Below are 23,715 nucleotides of genomic sequence, written 5' to 3'. Positions count from 1 at the left end.
ATAGGGAGTGAACATTCGTTTTATGTCTTGACCACATTGTCATACTTCTGAGTTTGGATTTGCTTCCAACGTTTATCCATTGTATTCTCCATGTCTTGAAATGTATCCAAGAATTCCTGTTTTTTTTTTTTTTTTTTTAAAGTAATCTCTACGCCCAACATGGGGCTCGAAATCACAACCCCAAGATCAAGAGTTGCATGCTCTTCTGACTGAGCCAGCCAGGTGCTCCCCACCCCCCCCAAATTCCTTTAATATAATTTTCTTCTCTGATGTTACTTCTTCTGGGGCATCTGCTTCCTTTTCATCATAACCACTTTCTTCATTCATGTTGGTAAGTTCACCTTCACAGAGTTCCTCTTACTGGCATGTCTAGTTTCTCTGATGGCAGCACTGTCCGCTTTCTTGCAACCAGCTCGCTCTTTGGCAGCTTCATTTATGTTCCCTTAGAGTTGGACTTCAGTGTTACCACTTCTGTGTTTTTGCTGCCCTTTTATCTTTGTTGGCAAATTCCCTCATTTGATTATTCACTTTGTAAAATGCGACGTGGATTTGTCAGCGGGAGACAAGGAGGCAACACCGCTACAAGTGTTGCACTCTGTGCATGATCTGAGTAATAGATGTTCAGTGAACAGTCTCTGGTATTTGTAAGAAATGATGTGGTTGGTCACTAATAATGATGTAAAAGATGGGAGAAAAGGATAAAACTATAAAGCATTCTGTATTTATAGGATCTTCATTTTCCATTACATTTTAAAGAGAGTAGATATTTAAAAAAAATTTTTTTTAACATTTATTTTTGAGACAGAGAGCATGAACGGGGGAGGGTCAGAGAGAAGGGGAGACACAGAATCTGAAACAGGCTCCAGGCTCTCGGCTGTCAGCACAGAGCCGGATGCGGGACTCGAACTCATGGACTGCGAGGCCGTGACCTGAGCCAAAGTCTGACGCCCAACCGACTGAGCCACCCAGGCGTCCCTAGAGAGTAGATATTTTAAAAATAGCATATGGGTATGGTTTATATGATGATGATGATGATAATTACAACGGCATGTTTTAAGTGCTAAACATACAGTAGTAATCATGGCGTAAGAAGACATAGAAGACTGAGATTTGTATTCAGGTATTTGAGCTCTGGCGTGTCTCAGACAGGGATGCTCTCAAGTGTACTGCCCTTGAGATAGAACGTCAAAATGGATGGCTGTATGTTCTTGTAATTTGATGTTGAATAAGAGAAGTAGTGACCATGTTCAGTAAAACTGGCATTTCTGTTCATCTTTGCACGGTCTTTGACATTACTTTTCCTTTTTGCAAATAAGGGAAACTGACGCTTAGATGACTTAATGGAAATAAATGGAAATCTGAATCTACAAATAACAAAACAGATGCTCAGAGAACCTAATAATTAAGTGAAAACTCAACCCAGGTTTATCTTATTTTGGAACCAGTGCTCTAAACCATTTTGTTATATTTCCTTTTTATTATTGGGGAATATAAAGTTTTTTATATACGTGTTTACTGTTTTCTCGCTCTTATGAATTATCATGTTAATCATTTCCTCTTTTGATGTGATTTTTAATACATTTATATGAACATTAAACATTAAAATATTTTGGATTTCCTTAATTTATAATTTTTATATGATTTGACTCTGTCTTTCCAAATTCTCATCCAAAGACAAGCAAGGCATTATTTTTGAGGATTTTTTTTTTGAGATTTAGTTTTGAGAAATTAAACTCTAACCCATCTAGAATGAATAGACTTAGAAGGTTGTATCTCAGTTTTTCATGGGATTGTTTCAGTACCATTTATTAAATAAAGTTTTCTTCATTGCCCTATGATGGTTACTTTATACATTCCTCATATGGAATATTCTCTTTGAACCTTCTACCTTCTTTTCCTGCTTGTCCAAATCCTGTTCATTTTTAAAAATCTGTCTTAGCTACTAGGGCTTCATAAAACCTTTCCTAATACCTGATTGCCATGCTTTACCCTTAGCTGAAATATCTTTTTAGTTGCCACAGCTCTGTATGTGGATATTTTTCATGAAACCTCATTTTTACCTGGAAAGTTTTAATGGCTACAGTAAGAGTGGAGAGACACTTCTAGAGAGTGCAGTACATCTTTTTCATCATAGCATTTCCTTGGGTATTTATTTTGGGACTATATACAAATAGATTTTCCAGTAAATATTTGGAGTGGTTTTTTACATTTATATACAATTGGACCGTTGTGATTTCTCTGTTCTCTTCCTCTGACTATATATCTGTGTGAGTTCCACACAATTTTAATTATTAATGTGTAAGACTGGTTTTTTTCTTGTTTTTTTAAAAAAAAAAATTTATAAGCTTGCATGTTTCTTTTTTTCTTAAATGGATTTGGGATAACCTTTTCAGTTTCTTAAAACTTAGGTATTTGCCGGAATTCTCTACTAATGCATTTTCATAATATTGTCTGATCTGGAAATGTGGTCGATAGGCCCTTTAAATCAGTTTCTATTTTTTTTTTTTTCTAACATGGCTTTAAGATCGCTTTGCGTTATGTCAAGGGGAGCTTAAACAAATTAAATTGAATTCAATTTTATCATATACCCAAATGAAGGAGGAACAGTGCAGGTTGCATAACCAGTTAGACTTAGGTATCATCATTTGAAATGCTGCAAAGCTGTAAATGTGGTTGACAGAATGCTCTGAAGTCATAGCTTTTATGTTTTGCTGGAGGCAAAGGAATTTTAACACTTAGTTGAAGAATGTCTAGGTTTGCGGATTTTAGATGCCTGGATTATCTCATTTACATAGCATCTAATATTCATTATTTATGAGGTGACATTCGATTTCTAAGGGTAAAAACAATTACAAGTGTTTTCTTATTTCTTGATTTATTAAGAGACAGGATGAATAGATTTTTTCCTAGTGGTTTTATGCAAGTGGCACTGGTTTTTCTGCTCTGGTTTATGAAATGGCCAGCCAAGCCACTTGTTTTGTTTATTTCTGGGTGGCTTCGGTCTGCCTTAGAGAAGTAAGTTTGTTTTTGGCAGAAAAAGCAAAAATGTGTTTATTCATTCCATTTGTAGTAACATTGATCCAAGAGGAGCTTTTGAGGAAAACCAGAATGGTTCGGCTTTGAACATAAATAGCTCCCATTCATCTCTTAACTGATAGGAAAAAATAAAAGATTAGGATTAATAATGTATAAATTACAGACAAGTCCTAGAGCACAAGTTGCAAACTGATGGTTCATCAACCAGATGGAGCCCTCAGACTGTTTCTTCAGGCCTACTGATGATTTCTAAAGCTTAATTAGGTGATAACATCTAAGACTTGTTTTATGTGAATATCCAGCACCAGATCACCTGCATTTTTAGCATGGCATGTTAATAGCCATGGCACCCCTGAGATTAAGTATGGACATTTGTTTGCTTCTGATGTTCCTGTAGCCAACTCCAAACTCCTTTAACTTTGCAGCCCTTGTTCTGGAGGCTCTTGGTTTAAGAAGTAATAGCAAGTAGACTTAAGGCTGCTCATGCAGCAGAACCCTCAACTTTGAGTTAATAGGAGCTGGAATAGTAGGTGTGAAGATTTTAAGTAACGAGAGGGTTAGTGGAATGTGGGATGTGTGAGAGAAAGAAGTTGCAGAGGAAGCCAGGGTTTTTGCCTGAGCAACTGGAAGGATAGAGAAGCCATCAACTGAGTTGAGGGAGACAAAGTGTACGAGGTCTGGGGAAGGAAGCTGAGTAGTTTAGTGTTGATATGTTAAAGTTGGAGGTATCTGTTAAAACATCCTCGTGGAGATTTGAGTAGGCATCAGTGGCTATGAGAGTGTGGAGTTGGAGAGAAATGTCTATACTGGATAAGTAAATTTGATATATGTAGTTGATACGTAAAGCCATGAAGGAATGAAATCACAAAGGGAGTGGAGGACCCAGAACTGAGTCCTGGGCATGTCAGCATTGGGGGGTTTGAGAGAAGTTCAGCAACAGAGATTAAGAAAGCATCCATTGAGGTAGAATGAAAAGGAAAGGAGTATGGTGTCCCAAAAGACAAGCGTCCTGGTTTCATCCTAAAAGCAGAACCTGAGACAGGGACTTTTTAAGCAGATAATCTATTTGGGGACCTGTTAACAGGAAACAAGTTGGAGAATGGGGGCAAGTGAAACAGAGGGGAAGGAAGGTCAGTGCAAGGGCACATTATTAACTGGTCACATCTGTGAGCCACTGGGACTTGAGCCTGAGGAAGTCCTTTGAGAAGACACGAAGAATATGCCTCTGCGTGCCAAGGAGGGGGGTGTTTACTACCAGATCCCATTCCCCAGTGGTCAGGGGTTGCCCATAGTGTGTTGGTGTTAACATCTTCACACTTCATTTGCGTGTCTCAGGATGGCTGAAAAATTGCTGTAAGTCTCTCTTATAGCAGAGCCTGTGAGCAGAAAGTGAGCCCAGTAGTACAGTTAAGGGGTGGTGCCTCGGAGTGAATATGTGAGGTAGCGCACAAGAGGTGTCCCATACAGCCATGTATCCTCCATTAAGCACTTGGCATTTAGTCCAGTCTCCTGCAGAGTTTTCAAGATGGTAGCTGGCCACAACTTCTACATTAGACTTACAACAGGAGGGTTAGTGAATAATGTTCATTTTTGCAGTTCTCTACCACTCAATCTAGATTTGCCTTATCTTCAGCCAGTACTTCAACAGGTGGAGGCATCGTCCTGGTCCAGTGACTCAGACCTTCTTGAGTCACTGGGGATCAATGCCTGTAGTTGCCTTAACCTTGTTGGGCTATAATTGTTGCAGCTGCTCATTTACAGTTATTACTGAGCACGGCAGCCCCAGTCGAACCCCCTAGGTTCTGGATAGATTCCCTCCTGTCCCCATTGTGTGACAGCAGCCATAAGTTCTCATGTTGTTAGGGTCACTTTACAGGACTTCCCAATATGGTAACTCTTTCCTTAGCATGCTGGTCCAGTAAGGAATCTAAGATAATCAGGTGATAGTTGCCTGAGAATTCTTCCTGTGTCTTCTGGCAGAAACTTTTTTTCAAGTCTCCTACTATCGGAATTTCTTAATCCAATGGAGCTGAAGGTTGCCAATTGTACTTCCATCTGCTGGTTCCAGGACTTTTTTTTTTTTTTTTTTTTTTTTAAATCTGTCACAGATACAGTACCACATTTCAGCCTTTAGTAGACAGTGTGTCAGATCATTTACCATCTTGGAAGGCAGTGCCCCAACCCCTCTAAATTTTACTAAGCACATAGAAATTGTATGTTTGTTAAGTCCAGAACTCTGGTCATAGAATAAACAATTGGGGAAATAAGTGTTTACATAAAGGTGAGTAGTTACATTAGTCAAATGTGTCCCCCTACTCTGTACGAACTAAGCTAGTTTGCTGTAGTGGTTATAGTTGCTCTCAGTTGTAAAGTTAGAATAAGATCATTCTGAAGATTTGATTTTACCTAAAAATGTTTTAGGAGTTGAAATCGTAAAGTCATTCCTACGGAGGACTTCATGGTTCACTTGAGTTTTGCCTGATGTGCTTCTGGCAAGTAATAGGTTATGGTCATGGAATTATAAGGATCTTAGTACCTTTGGTAAAACTAATTTTTTTAATACATTGAAAGGAAGTGAACTTAAATTATGATAATAGTGTAGAAGTAGATCTCTTTGATAATTTTAGGCCCCTGTTGTAAGAATAAAGACAAATTACTAATTTTCTTCCCTTGCTGCCTCCTGCTTCATAAGCTATGATGAGCACTGTGTACTTCTCTTGATACAGATTTTTAGTCCTTGAGTGTCTTGAGGGTGGCAGTTAGGGTGTCTCATCCAAACCTGTTGGTGTTTCCCAGGGCTTCACATAATGCCTCACTCTTAGTAGGTTCTCTGTAAACAGTTGTTGATTTAATTCAAGGAGATGCCTGTACATACATATACATACACACACATAATGTGTATAGCATATTCATGTGATATGTGATGGCATTCATAAACCTTATTAAAGTTAGTTTTTTAAAATTAAACATGTTTTAAACTATAATAATGTTTTAGACTTTCTTTCTTTTTTCTTTCTTTAAACAGATAGAAGGACAAGAACAGAATCACCAGCACTGGCTGAAGGTAAATATGTCTTTGGGGGAAATGATAAATTCAGATACAAATGAAAGGTTATGATCTATATAGAAAATTCCTTTGGCTAAACATAATTTAAGGAAGATGTTCTATATAATATTGAACTGCTAAAAATATCTTTAGGAAATACCCTATATTGTTTAGTTTCTTGGAACAGGAAGTAGGGAAAAGTAATTAGAACTTTTTTTTTTTTTTTTTTTTTTTTTTTTTTACAGCTTTCTTTCAGTAGAAGAGGTATGTGTTTTTCTTTGAATTCCCTTTTAAGCCATTTTAGCTATCACCAGTATTGTTAATCAGGAAAGGTCTAACATAAGTCTGGTGGTTTATGTATATGTTAGAAAGGAAGAAGAAGTTTTTACGCACTTTCTTAAATGAGAATTCTCCCTATTATTGGTTTTGGTCCTTTTGAAAAAGTCTTTGAAGTAAAGAACACATCAACAACAACAAAAAGTTACTGATGCAGGGTTCTGAGTACTTAAACATTTTTAATCCTGTAATTGTTTTAATTATTACAAGTTAATAGGTATTTGAAAATGTCATTTTCTGTAGACATACTTCGTGTTATCAAGTGAAAATGATCAGCTTAAAATCTCTGTGCTCTTCCTAGTCATAAACAGAGATATTTACATTTCAAAACTTGCCTGTCATTTTACTAGAACTGATAAGACAGTTATCGTGATGATCTTTTGGAATTGTAATTACCTCACCTACTCTGTATGTTACAGTGCAGGAGTTCTCAACCATTTTTTGTGCCATGGACCTCTGGTAATCTGGTGAAGCTTGTGAATCCCTTCCCAGAACAATGATTCTACAAATGATTCATGATTTTATGAAGCAAAATATATATGATGAAAAAAGAAATTAGTTATATTGAAGTACAGCTAACAAGTACTAAAAATGCAAATTTTTGATAGAGTGATATATATGCTTCTCACATTAGAGAGTGAGCTTTAGCAATAATTCTGTGAAATACTGTAGTTACAGTGATGAGTTTGCAATAATTATAGTATAATATGAAAGTACCTGTGATTTCTGTTGATGACAAGTTCATAGGTATTTCTAACACTACTATACTTTGTTGCCTATAATCTTGATTGAAGGACTTGCAGAACTTCATATAGAGGCTAGTGAAAAGGTTCCCATCCAAACTCACAGGTCACTGAATTCTTTCTCTGGATCCCAGATTAAGAGCTCTTGTTAACGAAAAGTCGGTTAGACCTTTCTTTGTCCATCATATTTGAATACGTGTAGTTTTTTATGTTCTATCTAAATAATCTTTTATTTATTATTATTATTATTATTATTATTATTATTATTTTACATTTATTTTTGAGAGACAGAGACAGAGTGTGAGCAGGGGAGGGGCAGAGAGAGAGGGAGACACAGAATCCGAAGCAGGCTCCAGGCTCTGAACTGTCAGCACAGAGCCCAACGTGGGGCTCGAACCCACGAACTGTGAGATCGTGACCTGAGCCGAAGTCAGACGCTTAACTGACTGAGCCACCCAGGCGCCCCTCTAAATAATCTTTAAGAAGTAGAGTTACACCGTCTTGCGAAATATCCTAATGGTGTAGCCCAGAAGTTCCTGAAATAGTTTTGAAGAAACTTCTGTTTGCTGGTAAATAATCACAGAAACAGCATGTTCTGTGGAAAAGATAGTTGAAGATAAGTGGTAAGCCTTGGAGAGTGCCCACCTTCAGAGAATTCACATTCTGATTCAAGGAACATGAAATTAACACGTAGAAAATAAAATAATCGAGTTTGAGATGTCTAAAGTTTAACGAGAGAAACGTCCATAATTAAATTCCACAGGAAGGATGCAAATAGTGAGGTCTGATGCTTGTGTTGCGGAATCACAAAAAAAGGTCAAGACTTGTGAAAAGTCACCAAGTGTTTTACAGTTATCTCAGCAGTATGAACTGGACAGTGTTCAGGTGCCAGCCTAAGCTAGAAGAGCCCAGAATGGTGTCACTGAATTTGACAAATGGTTGTTCAGCACCTTGCAGCTGACTACAGATGAAGGGAATGGCAGATCTTTTGAAGCTTGGCTGAGAGCAGAAATGGCACCATTACTTGTCTTGAAGGCGACATGTTGGGGCATCTGACTGTGGGGTATTTTTTGGTAGATTTGTTCTGTCAGTGTGATCTGCTGATGCCGTATTTTAAATACGTTCCTAAAGCCTGCACTGTCCAGGTCATTGGATTAAGCCCCACTTTTTAAAAACTGATTTGCCACTTTTGCCAAGTCACCAAGTTTCTATAGTCCTCAGTTTCTTTCTATAAAATTAGAGAACTGAGCTACATGATTTCAAGTCCTGTCACGAGCCCTATATTCGGGGCTGATTTTCTACCTTTTCTCATACCGCTCACTTCCTTCCTCTTTTTCCCTACCAGCAATGTTCGAAATATGGTAAAAATACTCAGAATTGTTAAGTGATTTGAGCTTTGATTTAAATAAATATTGCCTTAGTAAAAACTGTGCGAAACCTTAAATCTGTAATTATTAGGTAACATACTTAGTTCAAAAACATTTTTAAAAAATTTTTTTAATGTTTTATTTATTTTTGAGACAGAGAGAGACAGAGCATGAGCAGGGGAGGGGCAGAGAGAGAGGGGGACACAGAATCCGAAGCAGGCTCCAGGCTCTGAGCTGTCAGCACAGAGCCCGAGTCGGGGCTCGAACTCACGGGCCGGGAGATCATGACCTGAGCCGAAGTCGGACGCTTAACCGACTGAGCCACCCAGGTGCTCCTCAAAAACATTTTTATGATGTATACATTCTGCATTTTGGTCTGCTGGATTCTTTTTCGTATTATAGGAGATACGTATTGTAGGAGATATAAATGTAGAAAGATTATTCAAGTACCTATCTTTAAGATGATACGATTACCAAAAAGAAAATTTGTATTTTGTTTTTGTATTCTGTTTGATTATGATGAGCCTGGAGGAGTTATATTTAAGCAAATCATTTTAATTGAAGTTCAGGAACAAGGGAAACATTTGTGCCCTCCTGTAATTTCACTGTACTAAATTCCTTTAGCATGCCAGGCTCAAACAGAAAGACCTGACAAATGGTAGGGAAATATGTAAGGACATTTCTTAGCATCTGTCATCTTTCTCTAGTCATCATAGTTTTTTCTTAAATTTCTTTTTCTGTGAGAATTTTATTCCTGACTTAGAAATGTTAGTACTAGTATTGAATTAATTTCTTTCTGGAACACTTAATATTTTCCTTCACTCTTTTTGGATGAATTGTGTGTATTTTCATTTGTGACTAAGCAATATGGCCAAATGGTTAAGAGAACTGCTAGAAGACAGATTTGCCTGAGTAAGAATTCCAGCTTCATTGTTTACTGATTTGTTGACCTTGAGAAAGTTATTTAATCCTTTGACCTTCAGGTTGCTCAGAAGTAAAATGAGGATCGAAGTGCTAGGCAACCTCAAAAGTGGTTGAGGATTTTGTAAGATACTACTGTGTATGTATTACTTGGCATCGTGTGTGGCACACAGAAAGGCCTGTCGCTGGTTTTTACTGTCATTTGGTCCTGATAGCAAGGTGCTGGGTGGGGCAAAATGGTTTTGTTGCCCTTTGTTCCTTCAGTCTGTAATGTTTAAGAAGGTCCTTTGTGATGAGTATTCCTAAATATCTCCATTTAAACTTTATTCTCTTTCAGAAGCTCAATCCTTACAATTGCTAGACAGGAGAATACCTTGTTAGTAACTTTTTGCCTGTGTGAGTGTATGTATATTGTCTAATGGGTAACTTTCTTTTGACCTCAGTTTAACATGTTTTCAGATATTTCAGATAGTTACTGGGTTGTCACGTGGCACATGGACTGACTGTTTAGTTCTCAGAGGCCAGTGAGAACCAGGACTGATGAGGAGAGATTAACAAATGGGCGAATATCAGCTTTAAGACAAGTTTTGTGTGATTCTTTGCAGGATTCATGTTGGATTAATTGTGTATTATTTAATCATCGGCCGAAGTTTCTAAAAAAGTTCCTAAAAATTGAAATCTAAAACTTGAGTCATTTGAAAATCGAATGAGTGACTCTGGGTGTGGTCACGTAGAGTGAAATATTGAAGCAGGGGCTGCTTGGCTGCTTGGCACAGATGTTGTAGAATACGTTCATACCAAGTGTAAGTGCTTGAGTTTGAGTTTCCATTTTAGCACCTGTCGCATTTAGTTTGGGCCGCTATAACAAAATACAGTAAACTAGATGGCTTACAAATAACAAATTTATTTCCCACAGTTCTGGAGGCTGGAAGTCCCAAGGTCACACTTCCAGCATGGTTGGGTCCTAGTGAGGCGTGCTTCCCGGTTCATACATAGCTGTCTTCTTCCTGTGTCCTCACATGGTAGAAAGAAAGCAAGGGAGCTTTTGGGGGTCTGTTTTATGAGGACATTAATTCCATTCATGAGGCTTTCACACTGATGACCTAATCACCTCTCAACGGGTTTAATCACATTGGGCCTTAGGATTTCAACATACAAATTTTAAGGAGACACAAACATTTATGTTCTTTTATACTTTTCTGTAGAACAGAAAGAGCTGATATATAAAATAGGCTCGATAGCAAAACCAGACAAGAAGAGAAAAAAATTATAGGTCAGTCTTATTTATGAAATAATCCAAACTGAAATATTAAACCAAATCTAGAAATACATTTTTTTAATTAAAAAAACTTTATTTAATGTTTATTTTTGAGAGAGAGATTGCGAGAGAGAGAGAGAGAGAGAGAGAGAGAAAGAGAGAGAGAGAGACTGTGCGAGTGGGGGAGGGGCAGAGAGAGAGAGGGAGACACAGAATCTGAAGCAGGCTCCAGGCTCCGAGCCGTCAGCACAGAGCCTGACGTGGGGCTCAAACTCATGAACTGCGAGAACATGACCTGAGCTGAAGTCAGATGCTTAACCGACGGAGCCACCTAGGCACCCCAAAATACATTTATTTTTTAATGACTGTATAGATTTGGTCCCAGGAAAGCAAGGATGGTTTAGCATGGAAAAATGTATTCATTTGGGGGAACCTGGGTGGCTAAGTCAGTTGAGTGTGCAACTTTGGCTCAGGTAATGATTTCACGGTTCGTGAGTTGGAGCCCTGCATCGGACTCACAGCTATCAACGTGGAGCCCACTTTGGATCCTCTGTCCCCCTAGCTCTCTGCTCACACTTACTTTCTCTCTCTCTCTCTCTCTCTCTCTCTCAAATAAATATTAAAAAAATGCATTCATGTAATCTTATGTTTTATAATCTCATATTCATAGATTAAATGAAAAAAAATAGTATTATAAAGATGGAAGTTCTGCCTTGGAATCGTGTGTGTATATTTAATGCAAAATCAAGTCAAAATCCCATTAAGGTTTTTGTAGAACTTGACAGTTACATGGGTGAATAAAAGGCCAAGAATAGCTAAGGCAGTTTTGCAGGAATCACTAGTTAAATGATCAACATAGACCTCAAGGAAAAGTGGATTACATGGGACAAAATGGTATCATAAACAAAGTTAAGACTGGGACACTGCGACATTGCAGACTAGAAGAAGATATTTGCGGTGTGTTTAGGCATCAAAAGATTAGTATCCAGAGTTCCTATCTAGAATTCCTAAAGCCCACCTGGAGGGGAAGGAAGGGTGTGAGTTCAGAAAACATACCACCCTGGGAATTTCAAACAGGGAATGAATTAATGTTAAAGTTTATTTATCTGTTTTGAGAGAGAGAGAGAGAGAACATGCAAGTGGGAAAGGAGAGAAAGAATCCCAAGCAGGCTCTATGCTGAGTGGGGCTCGATCTCACAACTGTGAGATCATGACCTCAGCCAAAATCGAGAGTCTGTTGTGTAACTGACTGAGCCACCCAGGTGCCAGCCAGGCGCCCCTAAACAGGGAATTTAATACAGAGGATTGGTTACAAAGGTATTAGACTAGAGGAGCAGAGGGGAAGAGGAGACGGGGACAAAGAAAAGATGGGTGGTGGTACTGCCGCCAGAGATTAGCCGCTACCACTGCTCCACTGGAACCCACAGACTGCACTTGCTTCTGCCTCTGATCGGGGCAGTGCATACTGGCCCCACCTCATCTGACTGTTCTTAGAGCAGCTGCTGGTCTGTCCCAGCCAGAGACAGGGAAGCTTCTTTCTCGGTCCTGCTTTCTCACCCTCTAGTGCCTCTTACTGACGTAACCTCACAGCTGGCAAGGATGTTATTTACAGATGCTAAGCCCAGCAGTACAGAGTCCGGTGTATAGAAAGGTAGGTGTGGGAGAGATACTGGAAAAATAAATGCTACAAGTTGCAAAGAATGTGAATATACATTTTACAGATGGCCTGTAAACAGAGATATAGGCACATTTTTACTGGTAATCAAGAAAATATAAATTAAAACATCAGTGAGATATTTCACAATTTAAAATTTGAAGCTTGAGGTTTTGGAGGATGGGAGAGAAGAAAATCTTTACTAGTGGAGCAGTGAATTGATAGAGGTACTTTGGAGAGCAGTTTGGCACAATCTAGTCAAGTTATGGTTGCATTTTAATTTCCAGACTGCCGTCCAGTGGAAACTCTTGTACACAGGCCCAAGTATATACAAGTGTATGTAGCGTGTGAAAGGATATGTGTGTAAAGCATTCTTTGTTATTAGAGAAAAACTGAGAAGTCACTGTTCCTCAAAAAGGCTTCATTGACCTGTGGAATAGTGTATAACATGTCAGTAAGTGAACGTGGATAACACCATTGAGTGTGAGAGGTGGATTTTAAAGGAATATGTACAGTATAGCATTTACGAACATTGAAAAGCAGAACAGTGCTGTTTGTTTATGAATATGTACCTTACAGTAAAAAATTTAAAATACGTTTGGAAAGGAAGCATACTTTTAAGATTACCTTTAGGAGATGGAGGAGAGGAAAGTTGGTTGGGGAAGGTTGGGAGGTTAAGTGCCCAAAAATGTAGGGAGGCCTCTGAAGCAAATCTGGCAAAATGTCATTGCTTTAATCTGAGTGGTAGAGGGAGGCGGGTGGGGATGGGCTACATGGGTGATGGGCATTAAAGAAGGCACTTGTTGTGATGAGCATTGGGTGTTACCTGTATGTGATGGATCACTAAATTCCTCTGAAAACAATATTACACTGTATGTTAGCTAACTAGAATTTAACAATTTGAAAAGAAAAAAAAGCTGTTCAGTCATCAATGTAGCATACAGACCACACACACACACACACACACACACACACACACAATCTGGGTGGTACAGTATGTGGATACATTTTTTTATGTTTAAATTATTTTCTAATTTAAAGAAATAGAAAACAAGAAGGACTTAAGAACCAGTCCTTCTGGGAAGTCTTTGGTTAGGTGTTCCTTTTTCTGTGTGTTCATTGTGGTGTTTGCCTGCTTCTGTATGAAAGTATGTCAGACCATCTTGTCTGGTTTCGTACACTTGTCTGTGAGTTCCTCAGTGCCAAATCTTCAGTATCTGTCCCAGTAATTGGCAGACAGGAGCTAAGGAAAGGTTGTTTGATTTAAAACAGCAGCAGCCACCAGCAGGCACTGTAAACACTGACTACCTGTTGAAATGTGCAAGGTGCTACGGTTTTTATTTAATGGCTCATCCAGGGGCCCCTGGGTGGCTCAGTCGGTTAAGCGTCCCGACTTCAGCTCAGGTCGTGATCTCACGGTTCGTGAGTTTGAGCCCCGCGTCGGGCTCTGTGCTGACAGCTCGGAGTCTGGAGCCTGCTTGGGATTCTGTGTCTCCCTATCTCTCTCTCTCTCTGCCCCTCCCCGACACGCGACCTGTGTCTCTTTGCCTCTCAAAAATAAATAAAACATTAAAAAAAAATGGCTCATCCATGCATTGTTCCATGTGTATTGGAAAGATTTCAGGCACCTGAATTCCAATCCATTCGTTTTTTGGGAGCACCTTTGTTTTTTTTGTTGTTGTTTTGTTTTTAATTTTTTTTAATGTTTATTTATTTTTGAGAGAGACAGAGATAGAATGCGAGTGGGTTAGGGGCAGAGAGAGAGAGAGGGAGACATAGAATCCAAAGCAGGCTCCAGGCTCTGAGCTGTCAGCACAGAGCCCGACGCAGGGCTCCAACTCACGAGCTGTGAGATCATGACCTGAGCCGAAGTCGGACGCTCAACTGACTGAGCCACCCAGGCGCCCCTGGGAGCACCTTTGAATGAGTCATGTATGTTCTTTGAGCATTAGTGACTTTACATTAAAACATTTTTTAAATTATTGATACATACAAAAGAATACCTTTATTTGTAAATGTGGAAGCCTAACAGACTCCTCTGAATCCACCAGTAATTGAAGAACTGAAATGTTACCCACACCTTTGAAGTTGCCTGGTCCTATGGGCTTGTTTCTCCCCAGAGATAACAAGTATTTAAAATTGCATGTTTATCATTCTCTCGAATTTTAAATATATATTTTACCTTACATGTGTATATAATTTTTCGTGGATTTCAAAATAGTGGTACACTTTAAGAAAGTGAGTTGACGATACTGTTTTTTGTCTGAGGACCATATTTTTTCAAGAAAAACCTTCATAATAAATCCTTGTCGGTAATTTTGAGTTTCAGTGTTTTTGTTTTTTGTTTTTTCGTATTCCCATCACCATTCTGTAAATTTCTTAAACTACTTGGAACTTTGTATCAGTCCTCTCATACCCTGTCTGTACCTGAGGCAAGACATCGTAGCAGGAAGCATTTCTTTTCAATCTACACCTCAGGCAGTAATTTGCATTGGTGGTTTAATTATTAATGGCTGGAAGCATGGAAGAGTACTATTACTAGTAATCTCTGAATCAAGCTCAAAGATGCCGTGACAATCTGGTGTAATGTTAATTTATCATGGTTCACTTCCATTTAGGGAGCAGTGTTGGTCTCCTGATTTATTGTGTTTATTGCGTATAGCCAGTCATACTAGTGAATCTTTTATTTAAAATAGTGTAAATGAGAGTTTTCGTTTTAAAATAATACTAAATTTAAGTGTATCCACTAGATGTCAGCATTAGGAAAGATGCAGTGTAACATATGTAGAGTCCTAGCCAGAGCAATGGGAGAGATTTCAGTCTAACAAGTACTGTGTGAAGTCATGTATTTTGTGAAAGCGTCAAGACTAGAAATCAGTTGTCCCAATTTCAGTTCAGTTGTACATTTATGTTACGTTTCTTTAAGGCAAGTAACTTCTCTCCATGTAATTACTAGACTAATGTATTGCTCTTGACGTGTGCTAGGGATTTATGGTGAGATTTTAGTACTTCTCTGGTGGTATTATGGCTGGGTACCTAGTAATACCTGAATCCTGCTTCTCCTCCTTTACATTTTACAAAGGAAGGAGAGTCAAAGGATCACTTTATTAATAGCTACACACTAGTACCTGATGATGATAGATTAGATATTGTTGGTAAAGGTAAGGACTAAGCTCCTCTCTACAACTTCCTCTGTACCAGTCAGATTTCAACCAGGATAGCAGAAACCGTGCTAGGTATTTTTAAAAGGGATTTAACGTAAGGACTTATTTACACAAATGTTGGAAGCCTGAGCAAAAAGAGGATGCTGAGGTGTGCGTGTTTTTACTCACAACACTGCTGACATTAATTCTGAACTGTCTTCCAAAACCACTTCTGATACCAAATGTGCGGGGCTTTTTCCCCCCATGCCAGCCAATTCTCCCAACTCCCCAGACACCAACTGGGTGTCCTACAGTTCATTTTGATTCTGACTCGATGTAGAGTTGGTGTACAGACTTCTCAGGGTAAGGGCTTCATCCTACAAGACTCCGTTCCACTCCAGATGCCATTCACAAGTCTTCAGTCTCCTTTACTTCTGACCGTCCAGCTGTGAAAGGTGGTAGGGGTTCCCATGACTCCTTCCTCAGTTTGAGAATTTGCTATAATGGCGCACAGAACGCAGAAAAACACTTTACTTATACTAGTACCAGTTTATTATAAAGGACTTTATAAAGGGAACAAATGAACAGCCAGGCGAAGAGGTACATAGGATGAGGTCTGGAAGTGCCCTGAACATGGGGGCTTCTGTCCCCGTGCAGTTGGAGTATGTTTCCTTCCCGTGTGGATGCGTTTACTAGCTTGGAACTTCCTCAGACTCCATGATTTAGGGGTTTTAATGGAGGTCCCATTATGTAGGCATGACTGATTATAAATCATTGGCCATTGGTGATCAATCCAATCTCCAGTCCCTCTCCCCTCACCAGAGGTCAGGAGATAAGGCTGAAACCTGAGTATACCTTGTCTTTCTGGCATCCAGCCCTAGTCTTAAAGCTGTCTGGGGGACTCATTAAAATAAGAGATGCTTCTGTCACTCCCGAAGTTCCAGGGGATTTAGGAGCTCTAGGTTAGGCATGGGGGAGGGGGCGGTAAAGACCAAATATGTATTAAGTTACATGAGGTAACTAAGATATTAATGGTACCCACAGGAAGCAACTGTCGGTTCTGGAGCTGGGGGAAAAGAAGGGACAAGGTAGGTTAGGCAGAATTTTGGAGCTTGAAGGAGGAACTCCATAAGGCTGGAAGCTCAGACCTCTTGGAGGGGGCCAGGCACTGTAAGGCATTCCCCAGGAAGCTAGAGCCTAGAGCCATACGGAGCTTTTGATGACAGGAAATGCTGACAGAACTTGAGAAACAAAAGAGAAACCTTCTTTTTTTAGTTTTATTTAAGTAATCTACCCAACGTGGGGCTTGAACACAGGACCCTGAGATCAAGAGTCGCATGCTCTTCTGATTGAGCTAGCCAGGTGCCCCAAAAGAAGGACCTTCTTTCTTCCCACCTTCCAATTTCCTTATAGCTGATGGGGCCCAGTGAGAAGCCAGGTAACAAAGTAGTCTAAGAAATACAGTCTTCAGCTTCTTAGTCGTAACATTAAAAGCAGATTATAGAAGGATGGGCTTGGGGGTGAGAGTAAATTAACTGTCACAGTCAACCTTTTTGACTACACAGTATTCATATGTCTTTGTTGATTTAAGTACAGGGCCACTGTTTTCATGCTTTCACAATTTGAGTTCTTGGATTGCTCATGCTCAGATGGTCTTAGGAATACAAGTGATAGGGAAAAACCCTGTGAATACAGAGTCCCAGAGGGACTGCTCAGTCTACATATTTTATCAAGTGTGGTAGAACCAGGAGTGGGAGAGGGCTGAAGTCCTGGGAGCTTAGGTTCTGCTTAAACATGTTTACCACGTAAAGATCAGAACACAACAGGGACAAGAGAAAAAGGGAAGTCTTGGCTTTGCCATTTATCGAACAAATATCTGTTGCTCAGACATCATCATTGTGCTAGAACAATGAACGAACCTGTTTAGCAGCTTGTCTTGTTGGAGAGAAGGGGGGAAAGAAAGAAATCGGGAGACAAAGGTCCGAGACGGTTCCGGTGTGATGTGCATTTGTAGTGCAGTCAGTAGAGCAGATAGTATAATGTCAGGATAATTATTATAGATGCTTTATCGTTAGGTTCGTTTGAGTTGTTTTTTCTCTCCATTTTGATGGCACTCAGCTAACCATTGGTTTCCCACCAGTACAATCAACCGCTGTGTTCCTAATGTGAGTTGCAGCCGTGTTAGAAGCTAAGAAGGAATTGTGATTATAACTCTCCTTTAAATTATTGTGTACCTAACTGATCCTTCAAATAAAGAAATGCCACTGGATCTCACCTGTTTACAGTTCTTAAATTAATTCAGTAGGTGTTTATTGGATATTTACTCTGTGCTGTGTTGAAGATTTACTTTGTATGCTTTTATTGTAGATGCACTAAATACATGTTTGGCCAATAAGGTTCAGCGAAAGCCAAAGCCAAAAATCATCATAAAACACACATCTGGCATATATTAATCAAAAATTTATCAAAATGTTAATTATTACGATGTTAACTAATTTTAACAGAGTTTTAAAGTTTGACATACTGAAAATATTTTGTTCTTCTACTGTTGTCAACTGCTAGATTACTCCTGGAGTCACTACTGTTCGTTTGCAATATTAAATCAACATTTGCTTTCAAATGGTGATGTCGTTTCATAGAAGGAGTTGTGCAAGCAAGACTTGGTGCAGTATTTGAAGGGGATGGTGCCTGCATATTTTTAGAAGCAGATGTGCAAAGTGAGATTGTTGATACCATTTGAAATTTTTTGAAGTCTGCTATTTTAGCTTATACTTGCTGCTTTATGCAATCACTTGAGAAATGTTTGTCATTAAACCTTAGATCCAGAAATCTGGCATTGGAGTTTGGTAACTGACTTGCAGGATAGCAAAACTGTGAATTTCTACCTGCCTTTCAACTTTGCATTCACCTAATTGTAACGTTTTCTATTTAGTGGATTGATTAGAAGGATCATTCCAGCATATGTCCTATATTTTTGTAATTAGTAGTTAGTAATTACTCTCCTATTTTGTAATTACTCTGTAAGAGCCTGACAATTTAGTTATTGTTTAAACGGGTTCCAGCAGGTGAATTACTTTATCTGAAAGAACCATTGCTTATTAGTAATTTTGTTTCTGTTGGCAGTGTTATTCAGAGTGCAATATTAATTTTTTTCTAATGTTAGATTTTTTTTTAACATAAACTTAGGTGCTTGATTGAGTGTATGACAAAACAACTCCCCAGTCTCCTGTATATCTGGTGGTTTGTTTTTGGAGAATTATGAAAATGATTTACTATATTTTTGCTTATGCAAAATATATTTTGTTATATGGTGTTATAATTAGTTTCTGAACACACAGCTGAAGAGTGTGAACAAAGCTCAAGTTTGGGATTCCTTAGCTACTCTTGGCCTGCATTCATCATATGTGTGCCATTGTCAGTGAAAATTTGACCATATTTTTCATTACTGATTTTCCATTCTGTTAATATTTCTTTAAATTCGTGGTACATGTTTTATGAGAACCAGAAATTTCTTGGCAGACAAAGCCGAAGTGTGGCTGAATTCCACATTAACCCACTATCTTGTCAATTTTAAAGGCTTCCCGTTGTTTCTACAGATCTAAATGTCTTGATGATACAGAGAAATAGCATATGTAATATTAAATAATGTTTTTATGCACAACAGAATATGATTCAGCACCATTTTATAGTACTGTATTTTCTCGAAGACCTTTTTGCCTGGGATTCAGAGCTTGGGTAAATACAAGAAGTTCTTCGTCTTCAACACTAGAAGTGGTTGGCAGTTTATAGTTACTGTTTGATAAGTTTTTCCCCATTCACACACTTTTAGTCACTGTAAATTGGAAGATATGGAATTCTTTTAAAGCATTCTTATAAAATCTGTTGTGCAGTTTTTTTTAGAGAGAACAAAGTATGTTTTTCAGTATCTCCTTTTTCTCTACTTTATCATATTTCTTTGTGTTCTTTTTTCACTTATCTGTGTTGACGATGAAAATGGATGTTGGGCTGATATTGGAGTTTGTCCTCCTTGTAAAATTTTGACAGAGCAGGATTGACACTCTTGTTTTTAATTCTTTCTCAGATTTGAAGAATTCCCAAGTAGGACTTTTGGGGGAAGACTTAATGGTTTAAAAAGGAAACTAAATACTTAAACCCACATTTTCCAAGCTTTTTTTTTTTTTTTTTCCTTTTCCTTTAATGTTACAAATGCTCCTCAATTTTCCAAAGATGAGAACTATGATATAGGCTGGTCTCCATTTTTACTTTGGAGCCATATTTATGGTTCTGGAAGGATATTATGTTTATGCTTTGTTATTTGGGCATACTGTAGACTTTCTGGATACTCCTGTATACTCCTACCACTTTATTTCTCTGATATTTAACGTTTCAAAAATTCTTATTAGTTGCACAGAAGCCTACTGGCTTTTACTGAGAGAGTGAGAGACAGACTTCATTGATCTGACTAGGAAAACATGTGCTCTTTCTAAATTCCCAGGCCTTTTCTTTTCTTGTCAGTTTTCAGTTGTATTTATTTTGCTTTTTCCTCTCCCCTTCTTGGAACACTTCTGAAACTTCACAGATTTTTAGTTTTCTGTGTTTTTGCAGTCATTCATTCATTCATCAAATGTCTGTACTACCTACAACATCCCCGAGCGTTGTTCCAGGTGCTGGGGGTAGAGTGGTGTATACAGCAGATCCCCTGCCTTCTTAAAAGTGCACCTTGCAGTGCAGGCAGCAAGTAGATAAAGGTAGAAATACGTGATAGACGTATGGTTGGTGATAAACACGGGTTTGGGAAGAGGAAGCCATATTACAGATGGGCTAGTCAAGGAAGGCCTCTCTGAGGTGGTCTAATTAAGCGGGGACCTCAGTGAAGTATGGTAGTTTGTCGCTTGAAGGTCCGTGGACAGAACGTTCCAGCTAGGGAAAAAGGTACAGAGCCTCCAAAGGAGAGAAATCTTCTTGCGTTAGAGAAACGGCAACAGGCTGTTGTGAAGAACAATGGGAGGTGAGGCCAGAGGACGTCGGACAGATCATGTAGGGTTTTGTAGGGCCTCGTAAGAAGTTTGGATTTTATTCTGAGTGTGTCAGTAAGCCATTGCATGTTTTTGAGCAGAGAAGGTATGTGGTTGATTTATATTTTTAAGAGATTGCTTTGCCTCTTGTAACAAAAACAGATCGTAATAGGACGCAAAAGTAGAAGCAGGCTTTTGAAGTAATCCTGACAAGAGGTGATGGTGGCAAGAAGAAGGCTAGAATAGCAGCGAACGAGGTAAGATGGGGTGTCTTTTAAACTGATGAGAAAAGTGTACTGAGGAGGAGGAGGAGGGAGAGTCAGTTATGTCAGGCGGTGCTGACAGAGGAAGTAAGGTGAGGTCTTGAGAATGGACTATTGGGATGAGTAACATGCGGTTCATTTGATGGCCTTGCCAGAACAGTTTTGTTGGTGTATGGTTGGGCAGAAGCCAGGTTGGAGAGAGGGGGCTTAACAGAGATGGAGAGAGATACAAGATGATGAGTGCAAGCCACTCTCTTGAGGAATTCTGTTGCAAAAAGAAGCAAGGGGTAGGGTGGGAACTGGTGAGGGAAGCACAGTCAAGGTAAGTTTTTGTTTTGTTTCAGATAGAAGTAACTACCGATGTCAAAGGGAGAGGGATGGAAAAAGAAAAGCCATAAAGTACGAAAGAAACTCAGGAAAAATGGGTTGTTCTAAATGTTAGACGAAGAAAGTATTTCAGGAAGACGTGTGACAGACTGGGTCAAAGGCTATTAAGAGATCTAGTAAGTTGAAGTGTGAGAATTGCCCTTTGGATTTAGCCGGATGCAGGTTTCTGTGACCTTGACAGGGACCAGCTTCTTTGTATTGGTGGGAATAAAAGCCAGATTGGAATGAGCTGAAAGAGTGGGAGATAAAAAGTAGAAGGCAATAACTATAGGTAGCTTACATGGCAAGTTCTTGCTGTAACGACAGGCAAGGGTGCACCTGGGTGGCTCAGTCAGTAAAGCATCCAACTCTTGATTTCGGCTCAGGTCATGATCTCATAGTTCATGAGTTCAAGCCCCGTCGGGCTCTACACTGACGGTGCGGAGCCTGTGTGGGAATGAATCTCTCTCTCCCTGTCTCCCAGCCCCTCCCCTGCTTGCTTTCACTCAAAAAATAAATAAGCAAACTTAAAAATAAATGAATAAAAAAAGGAGGACAGGCAAAATGATGTAGAGGAGACATGAAGCCTTGTAGAACCAGGTTGTGTCTCAGGAACAGGTGCGGAGGGTAGACTGGTTATTGATGAAGAAAGGGTGGTAGAAAGAACAGTAGATGATTTTCTTTCTTTTTTCTGTAAACAATGTAGTGAGGTCATGTCTTGCATGTGAGGACAGAGGATAGATTGTTAGAGGTTTGAGATGAAAAATAAAGCCTTGTGGAACGGTCACCTGGTCAAGTGGGAGAGTAGGTTGATTGGAGATGCATAGTAGGATTATGGGGCGGAACTGAGGCTGTGCTTCATGTTAGTGGCCATACGTTTAAAGTAGAGGTTCTTCACTGGGGCAATTCTGCCCCCAGGAGGTATTTGGCAACATCTGGAGGTATTGTTGGTTATTACAACCGGGTGCTGGGGTGATACCAGTTATCTAGTGCGTAGAGGCCTTCAATGCTGCTCCACATCCTACAGTGCCCAGGACAGCCCCACGGCAAAGAATTCTGTGGTTTAAATGTTAACAATGCCAAATTGAAGAAATCCTCATTTATAGGCATGCTAAGCAGTACATTTGTGAGCTTTTCTTTTTTCTCATCCCTCACCCAGGTATACGAAGTTTATAAAGTGGACGTGAAGGAGACTGACACTAAGCGAATAGAGTAATTCAGATTGTGTTCAGTATGCAGAAGGAAGAAGTTAGGTGATGTGATAGAAGGTAATGAGATGTAGTGGTAAACTTCTATGCAAAAAGATGGCAGACAAAAACTAGTCCGAAGAGGGGAATTTGAGGGGCCTGAAGAATGGGGAAAAAAAAAAAAAAAAAAAAAAAAAAAGCCAGCCATGGGAAAATCTTTGCAACTAGCATTCTAGGCAGAAGAGAGCATTTTAAAGCCCCCCTGAGCTCAAAAGGGTAAATGAAGCAACAACATCTCTTAGGAATTTTGTAGAAAGGGAGGCGATAGTGTATTAACATACAGTTGTGTTTCTGTTGGCTTCTCTAATTAAAGAAACTTCTTTTCAAATGTTTTACGGGAAAATGATCTAATGTATTTATTAAGTGCCTTTCATGAGCTCAAAAATACATTACACAGACTTTAGGCCCAGAAGAGCAAGTTCCTTTCCAGATAATTCACGAACTTTGAAGCAGACCTGTAACATAAAGGCTCCTAGTCGCAGAATTTTACCAGAAATACTGTGAACACTTGAAGTAACCTGGATCTGGCTGGATCTGGTGTCTGTGTGTTAAATTTCTTTTTAGCTTTTTATTAAATGCTTATAATATTTAGTTTAATCCAGGGATTACGATACAAGTAATTTGAGAGAGAATCTTTAGATTTTTCCTTCTAAATTCAGATGTTGTAAGATTTACAGATTATTATTTTAAATTATATTCATTATTTACTTTGAAATTGTGCTTCTGAAGTATATCAAATGTTTTGGCCCAAGTTTTATATAATCTGAAAAATCTTTTATATCTTTTAGTATCTCTTTGTCACATTCATTTGTTAATCTGAAACTTAGAAATGTTATTAGAACTTTTTTAGATGTAAATGATGGAAACCCACCTCAACTAAACAGGTACAAAAGGAAATTGATTGAAAGAACTTAGGATATCGTAAAACCAGAGGAAAATCCAGCAGCTAAACTGAGGGAAATGGCAGCTAGAATTCAGGGACAAGTAGAGATAGAAATCAATGACTTGAGGACCTTGGGACACTTTTCTCTAGTGCATGCTGGCTTTATCCTTTTGTGACAGACTGGCTTCCTGTGTGGCAGGAAATAGGGCTGCCACACACGTTCCATGGGTTCTGCAGCAGAGAGATTGCCAAGCATAGTCACTGAATGTTTTTGCTTCTGTTAACCCATTTAATGATTTTAGGAACCTTCTGCAGTGGACATTCATACTATGCACAGTTTGCAGATGAGGCACGGAGAAATTAGGAAACTTGACTACAGTTGCAAAGCTTGGAAGGCAGTGGCAGAGCTGGAGTTTGGACCCACGCCATCTGGTGCC

The 23,715-nt window shown here is 39.1% G+C and overlaps 1 protein-coding gene across 7 annotated transcripts in view; it reads left to right on the top strand.

Annotated features, from left to right (window-relative positions):
- The window catches only part of CYRIB (CYFIP related Rac1 interactor B), a 133,176-nt gene that overhangs the window by 73,860 nt on the left and 35,601 nt on the right, over positions 1-23,715 (top strand). For 4 of the 7 annotated variants that reach the window (XM_042973593.1, XM_042973595.1, XM_042973599.1 and 1 more), the window contains 2 exons: positions 6,062-6,100; positions 6,328-6,346. In XM_042973593.1, coding sequence (XP_042829527.1) covers positions 6,062-6,100; positions 6,328-6,346 — 58 coding nt within the window. The remainder of the gene's footprint in view (positions 1-6,061; positions 6,101-6,327; positions 6,347-23,715) is intronic. The other 3 variants (XM_007076850.3, XM_042973600.1, XM_042973598.1) reach the window with 1 other exon arrangement.

The sequence above is a fragment of the Panthera tigris genome, chromosome F2 (assembly GCF_018350195.1).
Source record: "Panthera tigris isolate Pti1 chromosome F2, P.tigris_Pti1_mat1.1, whole genome shotgun sequence".
NCBI classification, from domain to species: Eukaryota; Metazoa; Chordata; class Mammalia; order Carnivora; family Felidae; genus Panthera; species Panthera tigris.
The sequence above is the reverse complement of the archived record's forward strand: the minus strand, read 5'-3'. Positions and strand labels throughout refer to the sequence as shown.